This window comes from Rhopalosiphum maidis, chromosome 2 (assembly GCF_003676215.2).
Source record: "Rhopalosiphum maidis isolate BTI-1 chromosome 2, ASM367621v3, whole genome shotgun sequence".
Lineage (NCBI taxonomy): Eukaryota > Metazoa > Arthropoda > Insecta > Hemiptera > Aphididae > Rhopalosiphum > Rhopalosiphum maidis.
In genome coordinates, this window is record NC_040878.1 from 15,695,739 (window position 1) to 15,709,841 (window position 14,103).

Here is a 14,103-nt window from a genome sequence, read left to right on the forward strand (position 1 = left end):
AATGTGCTATCGGAATTAATGCGGTCGGTACTATAATATTCGCAGAATGTAAATTTATATTTTTTAATACCTAATCACATATTTACTTACAACTGTAGAAAATTACGATCATCGAAATAATCCAACTCGTTGGTAATTTTAATTAAAAAAACAATGCAGTTCGATAACGACTAATGATCACTACATTAACATGTATTAATTAAAAAAAAATTCTTAACGACTTAACTTGACGTCAAAATTTCACCATCTGCATGCACACAGCGCTCAATGTTTATGTTACAATAATTTATCAAATATTTTAATTTTATAGGCATTTTTTATTTACTATTAAATTAATTTACAGATATACATTATATCATTATATTATTTTTATCATTTGTTATACTGCGCATTCCACCTATATATACTCGTATACACATACGTGACACAATTTAGTATTTTTTTTGGCAACAGTCGTTTACATAGCATCTACGAATAGCTTATAAGAACATTTGTCATAGTAGAGTAAAGATTTTTATGCACTAAAAAATCATCAAGTATTCTTTTAAAAATATGTACTTATACCTACACAAAAAAATAAAAAATATGCAATTAAATATGCTCTAAAAAAATTACATGCCCATGTTACACCAAATATTATGATTTTTTCTTTTAATTTTTTATTCTTTATATTAATTAATTATTTTACTTAATTCAATTGTCTATGTACCATTAATATGTATAAAAAAACAATAATAAAGCCAGTACAGATCTAATCTTATTTAGCACAAACGTTGTGACATGTTTTCTGGTTAACGATAAAGTTAACCAGAAAAAAAAAGCAAATGCACGAAAATTTTTACTTTAGTCATAGTATATAGCCATTTAGGTATGTCTTTATGATTTACCCGTTTATAACCCATCTAATTTTCGAATTTGGAACACTTTTTTATTAATGGTCTACCTACTATATTCGATTTAAATATATTATTTTTACGTCAGTAATAATAATAATCATTATTACTATACTTTATAATAGTATCTTCCAACATGTGGATTTATGTAAAATTATTGAATCTAAATTTTGGTTATGACCGTATATTAAATATATAAACATCGGCTATATACGCATTACGCACAAGTTGGTCATTTTATAGATGTAAAAATAAAAATAAAATAAACTCATGTAACGTAGCAGTAACAATTCGCAAATAACATTCGCACGCTATAAACGCTACTTTTTGTTTGGTTATCGTCGTCGAATGACTTTTGAGAATAATAATTATTTTTATCTTCATGTTGCTATTATTATTTATTATTATTATCCGTCGTTTTTATAATAGAACGTAATAAGTAGGTAATAGGTACACCGTACACGCATTTCGGGAACGTCTTTCTACACTTTTCTGGACTACGTGCGCCAAGTCAATTTCAACGTAGTTACGATTTTCATTCGTACGCCGCTACGCGCTATCATCTCAAAATATAGCTGGTTGCACGACGGCCGTTTAAAATACGATTGTCGCTTTAGTCATATTGTGCTGACATATGTAATAAAATTCGCTTAATAAATCCCATCCGAACTAACTGACGTCGGCACGCTCACTTTCTTCGTCGAGTTAAAACGTTATTATATTTTATGGTTAGGTATATTATTACCATTATTATAATATTAGATATCAAAAGTGTAGTTTGGTTCTTTGCGCGCGGATTGTTCAAATTTTATTTCGGACGACAGATCGTTATCTTTCCGTCGTTCCAAATCTTTGATCAACCCAATTCACTGTGTCTATCGTTTTACGACCCCCTCGCCGAAGTCCTGTAGCGCGCTTAAATACATATGTTATTATATTCGTGTATTATATACATAGAAAACCTTCGGAAAAAAAATTTATTATGTAAATAGAGTTCTTGTTTCGTTTGGTCCGCATCGTATTATATGTGTTAACTGTGCTAAGATTAGCCAGGTGGGTGGGAAACATAATATGATATAAATATCATATTATTTACATAATGTGCGGTGTGATGTTGCCAGTATATTTCATAGGAACGTTAAAATAATCTGACGACAGAAGATGTCCGACGTGCAAACAAATCGACTTATTTTTCGTTCAAATCGGTCGAACTGACCGAACTACACGCGTATACTTAATACGCATTGCGTGCGTTGTAATAATAATGTACTCTGTTTGTGTATTATTATATATCTATAAGGTCGTGTTTTCTGTTCGATCGCGAACAGCGGATAATAAATATTTAAAAATACTAAAATAAAATTTAATTTCGTTGAAATCTGTTTGTTTTATAAACAAATTAGTATATAAAATACCATAATGAATTAAATACTTAAATGGAGGTTAATACGCGTTATAAAGGTTTGAACTTTATTGGACGTCTGTGATTGTGTTGTTGTTTCTTTTTGCTTGATGAGACGGCATGCCGAGCGATGCATGCTGTGGTGAGGCATGTGGTTTTACGTCGTGATTTGAATTAATTCAACTGTTTCATACTGTTATAATATAGTTCGTAAAAAAAAAATATTATATTTGTAATAACAATGACAGCGACTGTAAATGAAATTATCGTTTCAGAATCATCTAGGAAAACATTGTACTATTTCGCATTTATGAAAAATATTATAATATTAATAATAATTAATCTTGTGTAACCTGTTCTGTGGTGTGTTCGTTGTACCTTCTACAAGTGAGACCAATAATTATCATATGTGTTCGTGGTATTTTTGTTACATAAATACAACTGTCATTGTGTCTCTATAAAGTATTTAACATTCACAGAATAATATTATGTGTATGCTAATAAAATAATTCTTCCAAAAGATGTCCTCAAACGAAAATGTGGTTTAAATACGTGCTCTAGGTCATGTGACATTAAGTAACGATATTCCTAAAAACAAAAGATAATCGTTCAAAAAGTTATCAATTCGAAAATTTCTCAAACCAATTATAGTTGGTTTCTAAAAATGGGATTATGTTTGACTCGTAAAATTAGGTCTGCTAATATACATTTTCTATAATATTAAATATTAGGTGTATTTTATGAGTTTGTATATTATGTTTTTTATGATATATTCTAATTGTTGAGCGTGTTATGTTTATTTCAAAATTAATATATTGTAAAAACTTACATTCGAACAAAAATTATGATTTTAACTTTTAAATTAAGTAAATTTGTAAATTAAATTTCAAATTATTACGCTAATAACATGAAGTTGGGTTTGCTAAATGCAAATATAAGTTTTTTTTGTCTGTAAGACTACGCGTGAAGATGACTGCATACGCGGTTGAGACATCCTCTTAAAGGCAGGAGGTTTGATAATATATTGTTATATTTTATATTTTTATATAATCAATAAGAAAATGATTTCCTATTTATCAAAGGTAGGTTTTAGATATACTTTCTCATTTACCTATAACTGTATCGCCGCAACAACGCAGACTGGTGTCATGCCGTAGTTTCATTTAAACAATAACCCGTGTGCGTCGTTGATAAATAATATATTATGTTCTATTATAATAAATGTTTTTAATATATTCTTAAAACGTGCTCGGGCGTCGAAAATTTAACTGCGATAAAATAACATTATACGACGACCAAACGTATATAGGTACCTACATATAATTTAATCGCGTTTATGATTCAGAGCGTATTATATATATTTTTTTTTACACAGGTCTGTTAATATTATTACGCGTGCGGGACAACGTATGTATAAAATGGTAAAATACATTTTAAATAGAATTTTCGGACTCGTTTAATTGGGTGACCAGGCTGAAAATTATCTGCAAAAAGACATTATTATAATGCCTATACGACAACGATTGCGTTGCTATAGGTATAAAAATATAATACAGGTAGACACAACGAAAACGCAGAACATGCCACAAACGATAAATCGACGATAAAATCGAATCGAAATAAAATTATACGCTCAACAGGGCTGTCGTGTACATAACACGCGCGTAATGATATACAAAATCGTATTTTATTTATTATTAGATACTTTTATGGAGTCGTATAGCTGCGTGTTACGATATTTTATCGGGCTTTGGGTGGTGTTGTCCACGGTCGATCGGCGGGGTTATAGCACTCGGTATATTTTATTTGGTGATCTCCAATACAGTGAGTTATTTGCGGCGTTTCCCACAATAATAAAAGGTATAATAATAATAATATTAAACATTATTATTTGGGCGCTATATTGTATACAAGTATCTATACGTTAGGTTAGGTTATCTGCGTGTGGAAAAAAAGGCGACCTCGGTTCGTCTCGAAAGACTCGGTGGTGGTGGCGGCGGCGGTCGTCGTCGTCGTCGTGTACGAGAATATACTCTTATGCGGGAGCTGACTGAGATGAGAATATGAGCGAGAGAAAATAAGACAGAGAGAGAGGCTTTTTGTGAGTGGGTGGGTGAGAGAGAGAGAGAAATAGGACCCTCTCGGCGGTCTACCCAGCGTAACCATGGCGACCGCCGCAGTCTCCGCCCTTGGTGGTGGCGCCATTAAAGAGCGCGCGGTGAATTCCCGGCACGGCCATCCGCGGTGGCGGTGCAGGGACACAGTGTCGGTGTATTTTAATATTATTGCCGCCGTCGCACACCTTTCGCGAATTCCTCAACACAAATACAATATAACACAGTGAATGTCTTAAATACGCTCGTACCTATTTATATATATATATATCATGTATAATATCGTAATGTTGGTAAATCGTATTTATGAAACGTACAAGTGCATTTAGGAACGGGTCATTCTCTCTATATTGTATGTGTATAGTTAACGTTATTTTACGAAATGTAATGGATACGTACATGAGCCCCTTCGCTCTCATCCACGCCAAAGGGGTTAGCTGAGCTCTGCCATGTCGGTGTCTGTTGCACCGTATTCGATCGATCGCCATTCGCGTACGCCACTATCCTTTAGTCATCTAATCCAGTGCGCAGCGTTCGTAGACTTGAGCAACGCGCGCGTAACTTTTTATTACCCAAAGTCGACATTTTGAGTTTTAATCACTATAATAAACGGCAGTTCTACGATAAACTTCTCTGTTGTTTCCCCAAAAATCATACAGACGCCCGAAATTGATCGAACCCTTCGCGTTCAACATTTTTTACTACCCATTCGGGCTCCAAACTAATATAGGGGTATAAACGATTTTTCGCAACCTTGACGACAATGAAGTCCTCCTGGTCCATATCGTTCTCGTGTCCATTCGACCACCTACGACGATGTCGCAGCACAATTTCCGACCACATGCACTTAATGTGTCTTATTATTTGTACCGTGAAACAATAGCTAATAAATATATGTATAAATAGGTTAGGCTGTAAAGAACGGCTGTGTGTTATTTCTACGACTATAGTTCGTTTATTAATTGTTGCACTGTAAACTTTCTGCTGATTCACATACGCTACTATATAAGGGTACTGCGACTGACAGATATATTATAGGGATTTTATATAACTGTGTGTATAATAATAGTCAATAGGTATTTCGTTTGCTGAGTAAAACGCATATAAACCGTATAAAAAAATGTCCGTATAAATAAATGAAAACATAAATACATAATACTCGTATTGTACAATTATACACGTATCAGAGTGGTTACATTATAGCCTAAACAACGCATTAAACAAAATAGCAATTTATAACCTTTTTCGGCTTTTTATCAATTTTGTTTTTCCGTTTCTCCGGAAAGAACCTATGTAGTTACGAACATAGAATATACTCTAAGGTTACGAGTTATACATAATTATATTATCGTGAACCAATCTTTCTATACCTCTATATTTTTAACGAGTATTTTTCATGTTTATTGTTTGAAGTCTGTAGATTAACCGTGCGTAACATTGTTATACGAAAAACCAGCGATCGTCTGGTATTCAAACCCGATATATTTACATGTATTTTGTAAAACGTGTGTATATATTTGGGCGTAATAATGATAGATTTTTACACTGTTTCCGGTAAAAATTGATGATGGTGTATCTAACCTAACCTATTGCCTCGATAGTCAGCTTATATAGTATTTTCGTATGTTATTCATACAGAATGATGTGTCAAGAGGACTTAAAACTTCTACGTTCGAATTCCACGCACATCGTGTATATCGATTATTGTCGCGCATGTATTTGGACTCGCAATCAGTCGCACTGTATTGTTAACAACTTATTATTCAGTAACCACATGTGCAGTTATAATGTGATGTATGAAATGATGTATACGAAAAAAAGCGACAACCCGATGGCGACACTTTATTAATTAATTAGTCTAAATTATATTCCCTCCGTATGAGACGGGTCAGTTAAGATTTAAGCTTTTGCACCACTTTCTATTCGATATCCTAGAAGGATTGCCCGAGACGGTACCGTAGTCCAGGAGTTGATATTGTTCTATATAATGTATAAGCCCACGACAACTCTTTCAAAGAACCTTTAACGAGCGTCTGTTTGATTATTTTTGTCCACAGGTCCGAACGGATGCCCGCGTCGTCGCGGTCGACAGACATACACCAGATTCCAGACGCTAGAGCTGGAAAAGGAATTCCATTTCAATCACTATTTGACCCGGAGGCGGAGGATTGAGATCGCGCACGCCTTGTGCCTGACCGAGCGACAGATCAAGATTTGGTTCCAAAACAGGCGGATGAAACTCAAGAAGGAGTTGCGGGCTGTCAAGGAGATCAACGAGCAGGCCCGCAGGGAACGGGACGAACAGGCCAAAAAGCAAGATCATACGAAAATGGACGTAGTAGGCGGTGGCGGCGGTATGCACCAACAGCAACAACAACAGCAGCAGCAGCAACAGCAACAGCAGCAGCAGCAGCAAATGTCGCACCATCAGATGTCTCACGAACAGCAGCAGCACAAGCTGCAGATGGGCGGTCTGGACAAAGGATCCGCCGACATGCTCAAAGCCAAAACGTAAACGCCGTGGGCTAGCCAGCGATGACGTTTCGCGCACAGTAATAGAGTAATGATAATAATAATGATAAATTATAATTACATGTCGCATGATTATTATTGTTATTGTTTTGATAATAACGTTGTATAGAATTTCTCTTTCGATTCGAAAAATACGTAAATAATTTATAAATATATATAATATATTTATTCTCTCTCTCTCTCTCTATATATATTTATATATATACAAACTATTCTTACATAATATTTATACATATTATATATTACATTCATATAGACAGTTAATTTAAATAATAACTAATTATAATATTAGCATTAAGGACTAGAAAAAGAAAAAAAACGGAAAAAAAATATTTTACTAATATATAAGAAACGTTTTGTCAAGAAAATATTTTTCTCGATAAACGTTTCGGCACGAGAATTGACGCGATTTTCGCATTCGTAGGCCTACATTTCTCTGTCCGTTTTTTACTAGTACTATAAATATTTGAGAAAAAAAATACTGACTGTCCCAGAGAATAAAAATGGCTTCCCTCGGTCGCCGCGAAGGTCTACGACTCCGTAATTATTATTATTAATATAATATTAATAACCAATATTGCGGCCGTTGTTTGATCAGCGCGGCGATCGCCTCTTTATGTATTCTTCTATAAACTATAATGATAATATTATAATATGATGTTTATTACTTAATTTTTTTTCGTCTTGATTCTTCGTCTTACGACTCATATTATTGTTTGATATATATTTTGATAATATTATTTATATATATGTACGCATTTCGCGCCCACAAAAGTATAAAAATTCCGTTCGTAAATATACGTAAAAACCCTAGTATCCGGTATCCGGAAACCTGTGCGGAATCGCTGGTCGGACCCGCCATAATATTATTAATTTGGCTGTCGGTCGATTTCTCAGTGTTTTTACCTGTACCTATACTGTACCCCTAACAGCGCATGGGGTTTTCATTCCTACACTCTCACTCCACATTAAATACATTTGTACAGTTGTCACGACAATGGCAGAGGAGAAGATTGTTCTGATTTTTTTTCGTCCGCACCCGGTGTGTTTAGGTCACGCTGTGCAGCGACGGGTACAGGTATCGTTCGGGACTCGCGGATATCATGCCGGGGTCCGTTTTTTAGATACATTATTCCGAGGTATTTTCAAACGGCGGCCAACGTTGTTCCTACTTCGCAAGTATTATTATTATAATAATATTATATTATACATGATACGATATTGTTTCGTTTGTAACGATACGATTTTTTTATTAATTTATGTTTGTTTGTTATGTTTAATTCGGGCGCGTAAACCGTGTACGACTTTCCTTTTTATTTTTTCCTGTTCCATATCATTTTTGTTTCGTTTCGTTTAAGTTTCCGAACGGCGGAGTTACGTTTTAGCCGATTTCTTCTGGTTCAAGTTTGTATACGTTTTTTTCACTGACGTTTTCGTTCAAATCTATTACGTTTTTATTTTATCATTTTTCTTTCCTCGTATGTTGTGATCAATATTTTTTTTATTTTTATTTTTTTTAGTTTTTATTACATTTACCACGATAATATCGTTTAGCTGGTTCTTTTTATGTTCATATTCCTAGATAAATATTGTTTCTTTACTTCTATCATTAAGCGTAATATATTATAATATAATTTGTTTGTTTATACTTTTCGTCGTGTAGGGTTTATTTAACGAGATAAATACATAAAAGAAAATGACCAAATACATCCTGATGTTTACCAAGTAAAGTATTTTCCCCCGACTTTTATGTAAATATATATAGATTAATGCTTTATTAATATTAATTTATTTTTACAATCTTTCTTACGATTAAACATAATAATAAACTATTCAATTAATATATATTTCATTATTTTTTTGTATACTGAAGTTTTTTTTATTTTTATTATTAATATTATTATTATTATTATTTTGTTTTGTTTTCATTTGTATGATATATCTCTATATATATTTTTTTTATTACGCCTATATATAAATCGGTCGTAATTCCGACAATCTAAAACATATATTTTAGGCCTATCCAAAATTCAAAATTTGTAAACAGCTTCTATATAGATATTAAGATGTTTATCGCGAGCGTTTAGACTATTATTTAGATTGATTGAATAATTTTAAAAATTATATACGTATTAAAATATTGTAATTTAACATAATATATAGGTACCTAATAAGCGTTTATGCATATTATATTTTTAAGGCCATCCGAGACATACATTGGAAATGATTTTTGTTTATATCCACATATATACGTAATTATAGATTCAGGGTAGGTTTTTTAAATTGTACTATTCGACTGTCAAAAGTTTATCGAAACGACATAGAATTCCTATAATAATTTTAAAAAAATAATTTCAGCAAAAACATTTTGTTGTCAGATTTAATACATGGAAATATGATATTAATATTCTTATATCGTCATTATTGTTAAAAAATAATATATTTTGTTGTTTTACACCAATTTAAACCGTAAAGCTAAGTGAAAGTTATTAAAACGAAAGACAAATACGTAAATAGCATTAATGAATATATTTATATATATTATAAATTATAATATAATGTGTGAAAAGTCGATCTGCTAAGACTAATATTTTTTAACTATATTTATTACTTATATATAATAATGATACGTTGACTTTTTTTCTCTGTCTAGTGTATGCAGTTTTTAGCGTAGTGTGTTTACGATAATATATAAATACGTTTACATATGCGTATATATATATATTTATTATAATACACGCATATATAGCGTAAATTATTTTAATGGATGTACTTAATCTGTAAATACATATATAAGAGTAGTGCAACACTGTAGGCTATTGTTCATTTTTTTTTTTTTTTTTTTTGTAATGAAATGTTAGTTTTAAACAATAATAATGTTTTGTTTTTCAAGTGTACAATTTATTTTTATTTTTTGACAATTAAACAAGCTTAAATTCAGTGCAATATAATACGTATATTTTTTGAAATTCATCTATTTTAACGATGATTTTATTATATTATTATACTTTATTTTATCGATAATTTGGATAAATCTTGAACATTTTTATGAAAACGATTTCATTGGAGCAAGTACGCTACGCGCGCCATCGCTGCGTTTGGTCAAAAAACACGTCCTGGAAAACAACAAATTGTTCATTAAATTGAAATCACACGGAATCGATACCGGATTGGATTTAATTAAATAATAGTAGCTTTTATTTTTTTTATTTTTTTTCATAGTTAACCTACGTGCTATATGGAGACGAAATATTTTTGTCGTGTTTAATACGAGTACCGCCTACCAATAATACTTAATAGTCTACGTTCATTCTTGAAGTATCAGAACTCTTAGAAAAAAATACTATGTGGCGCCGCTATAAACAATATTATATTATATTATACGTAAACATTAAATTAAAAAACGCTTGTGTAATAATATATTGTAGTGCGTTATTAAACCTACTTAAATAATAGAGGTACCTTGTGTGTTGTTCTTGAGTATATTATAAGAGCGTGTTCGTAAAAAATGGTCTTGGCTCGTGCAGTAAATATTCATATTCCGACACTAACACATAGAGTTGTGTTGTATATGCGTGTCTCCATAGTCCATAGGTACATGACGCGCGTCAGTAGGTATTTATAAATGCTGCATACTTATAAGTTATACGTTATTTAAGATTCAACACAAATTAACGGTTAGTTATAGAAATCTATATAGCTGTTGGTTTACGTCGTTTCAGCATATTAAGGCCAGAACACAATGTTTTAAATATCGCGAGGTATAAAAAAAAATTACAATAACAAATATCACTATATATAATAAATCTTATAGTGCTAAATGAAAACCAAGTCGGCGAACTTATTAAGTATTTATAATTTTTACCCTGTGTACTTGTAGCGGTAAATTGTGTTCTTTATCAAACGAGTTAAGTTCCGTACAAGAACAAGTACTTTATAATTGTGTGTATGTTTAAAACGTATTTTAATTTCAATGTGAAATGAGGTCACGGAGTTAAACTTGAATAAAATATTATAATCCCGTTTATCGAAACCTTAGGGTTTGTTAAGACTCTCGAAAATTTAATTTTTCGATGAATATTAACGAATTGTACTATATTTTTATTATCCATACGCGTATTATAAAAATAATTATATTGTCTATGAATGTATTTTAATAAAAAATTGTACGCATAAAAAAAATTATTTAATGAAATAATTCGAGATTAAAATATTTTATTGGTTTCTGTGTCTTAATAGAAATCTATTTTCCTTGCAATTATGGTATGAAAATATTTTTAAAATACTGTATAATTACTAAACGTTTCAAACGTCAAAAACTAGTTTGCTACAACCTACTCTCACTGTAGAAAACCGCGATTCGAAATGTTTGACTGCGCCTCTGCGTTTTCCATGTTTCTGTTGACATTTCATGAACTACACGACTCGATTGACGACCCGGTTGACGGTTATAAACCAATACATTTCCACAATCTGTGAAATGTCATAGCGTTATGGGTGTGTCAGAGTGAACAGTGCAGCGGGGAGTTTAAAGATACTAGTATAAAAGTTTCCGTTTTGTCGGTCGTAGAAATGATCTAAGTTCTAAATAATAAGTCAATATAGTTTATCCTCTGTTTGAAAAATGGATCTTAGGGTCCACAAAAATTGTGTTTAAAATAAATAATAATTATATTTTTACAATATTATCATCAACATTTTGAATTACTTTTTAACAAAAAAATGTTGGACTTGTAAAAATTTTAAAATACATCTATACTAAATAATATAAATTATAATATTTATTATGACAATTTTATAGTTTAACAGTTGAATTTGATGTATTATATTATACCACATATTATCTATAGTAAATATTTTTTTTATCAGCTATAAAATTATGGGGTAGTATATCACGCACAGACTGTTTGAATGAACGTTAACGCGGGCTTCTGAATGTTATTTGCCCCGGATTTACACAGGTTCTGCACGAATTCTAGGAATCACTGCGAGCTATAATCGAAGAGTTTTGTAGATTTTTTTTTTACTTAGCTCACACCGACATCTGACTACGTTATCTTCGTAATAACTTCCCGGGTTCGTAGATACTCATTTCGAGGAATTTTGTTAATATCATCATTTACATACGTGATAACGACGGTATATGGTATACTGCAGACATTGTCGTCATTCGTGTAGCGAATCAACGTGTACCGATATACACATACGCGTGTGACCATGTGCTTGGTGTGATCGGCGTATATATATATATAGTTTCATATATTCGAGGAGAAGGTTCTCCGTGGCTTATATTTTTTATACATAAGTGCCTACAAGTTTATACGTTTATATAATATACACGCTATAGGTTTAGACGCTTTTTTGTCCTATACAGCAGCGTGCCAGTGTGAGTGTGTGTGTATGTGCGTCTCGTATAATACTGAGTAAATCACGCGATATCACGTTAAAGTTTTGTTGGTTTTTTTTTCTTTTTATTCCGACGTAGTACCCAATATACTTTACGCTGTCGTGTGTACACACAAACCGTCGTCTTCGTCGTCGTGTAATGCTCGAATATATACGAGTATTTGGCGTGCGTGGGTTTATAATAAACCGTAAGAACCGCCGCCGCGTGTACCGACGATAATATTATTATTAATACCCACATTATTGGTGTAAAACAAATAAAATGCCGTAAAAGTCGTTTCGTTTCCGCACATGCCGGCACGCTAATTCTTCGTATATACTTGCGCGGGCGACGTATTATACCACGGACGTAGTTGCACGCCGTTTTTATACATTCTTTGCGACGCCGTGTTCGATTTTCGGATACGAAACGCGTTAAGGAAAAACGCCGACCGGCGGTAGCCCTCTTTTTAGCCCGGCGGGGTAAAATCCATATAAAAACCTTGTACATGGTATACGCTCGCGTCTTGTGCGTGTGTTCGATATAAAATTACAGGAGAATATTGAGGAGGGGTCGTCAGCCGGTGCTTACACAGAATCCGGGTAGGTGAGGTACGTATATATCGGCGTACGATGGGGTCCGGGCGGCGTGCGAGGGTAAAAACGTCGGCGACGATCAATAGTGTGTATAGCGTGTGTAGTAGTGGCGGCGGCTGTATGTACATATGCGGGGGCGGCGGGTGGCTAAACTTTTATGGAAAACGGTTACGCCCTGCGGAATGTGCACATAACCTGCGGACCCCGGGGCGGTAAAACGTAATTTTATCATTCCGAATTGATCGTATTCCCCGGGAAAATGTTCCAGACATCGGTTTCCAAATGGTCGTCGTTGTCGTGTGCGCGAGTAAAAACGAAAAGTATAAAACATTATGTATGTGTGGTACACGAACGACGATGGCCGGGGAATAAAATAATAAAAATAAGCGCATAATATGAAACAATGGCATAATATTATTGTAAGACAAATGACGCTGGCCGCCGGATAAATGTACGTGTACTGGATTTTGGATGTTTATCGTGGACGAACTTTTAGTGACCGACAATGTCGTCGACAGACTGCTTTTTGCACAGATCCGTACGGTACGTAGGTATATTGTGATATGGGTATGCGATTAATATATTATGTATACCTATGCGGGTGCAGTTTATCGCCAACCAATTTATAGCACACCAATTGTAAACCATTTGGAAATACATTTTTATCCCAAAATCTTGTTTTTTTTTTTACTGTATAATATAACGCTGACTAAAATATTATTCCCGGGTAACTCGGGCACGATTCTTGTAAAATATTATGAATTAAATTGCAAATGTTATTGGTAATGGAAAAACCGAGGAGTACACATATAAAAAAGCAGAATGCCGTACTCTATATCACGTACAGTAGGTTTATATACTAAAATATTAATGCAGACGTTCAAATAAATACATATCTACTCGGCACACCAATAAAAATAAATATGTATTTTAATTCCATATCACAAAAAATATACCAAATAAATGATTATATTATTCGATAACATTCCCCCTTTAACTTCTCATATGTCATCCCCAATTTTCCGAATAATCTTAAACGTCATGGGTGATGAATCTGAAAATTTATTTTGGCAAGAAGTATAAAATTGTATTTATATTATACTATAACTATACACACTAAGTTTTTTTTACGTTTGAACATGCTTATATTTTTCTACTATTTAAATAATATTTTATAAAC

The 14,103-nt window shown here is 32.8% G+C and overlaps 1 protein-coding gene across 1 annotated transcript in view; it reads left to right on the forward strand.

Moving 5' to 3' along the window:
• LOC113550880 (homeobox protein abdominal-A homolog) overlaps positions 1 to 7,173 on the forward strand; it is a 32,161-nt gene extending 24,988 nt beyond the window's left edge. The window contains exon 3 of the mRNA XM_026952823.1: positions 6,467 to 7,173. Coding sequence (XP_026808624.1) covers positions 6,467 to 6,924 — 458 coding nt within the window. The 3' untranslated portion in view covers positions 6,925 to 7,173. The remainder of the gene's footprint in view (positions 1 to 6,466) is intronic.
• Positions 7,174 to 14,103: the final 6,930 nt, after the last annotated feature.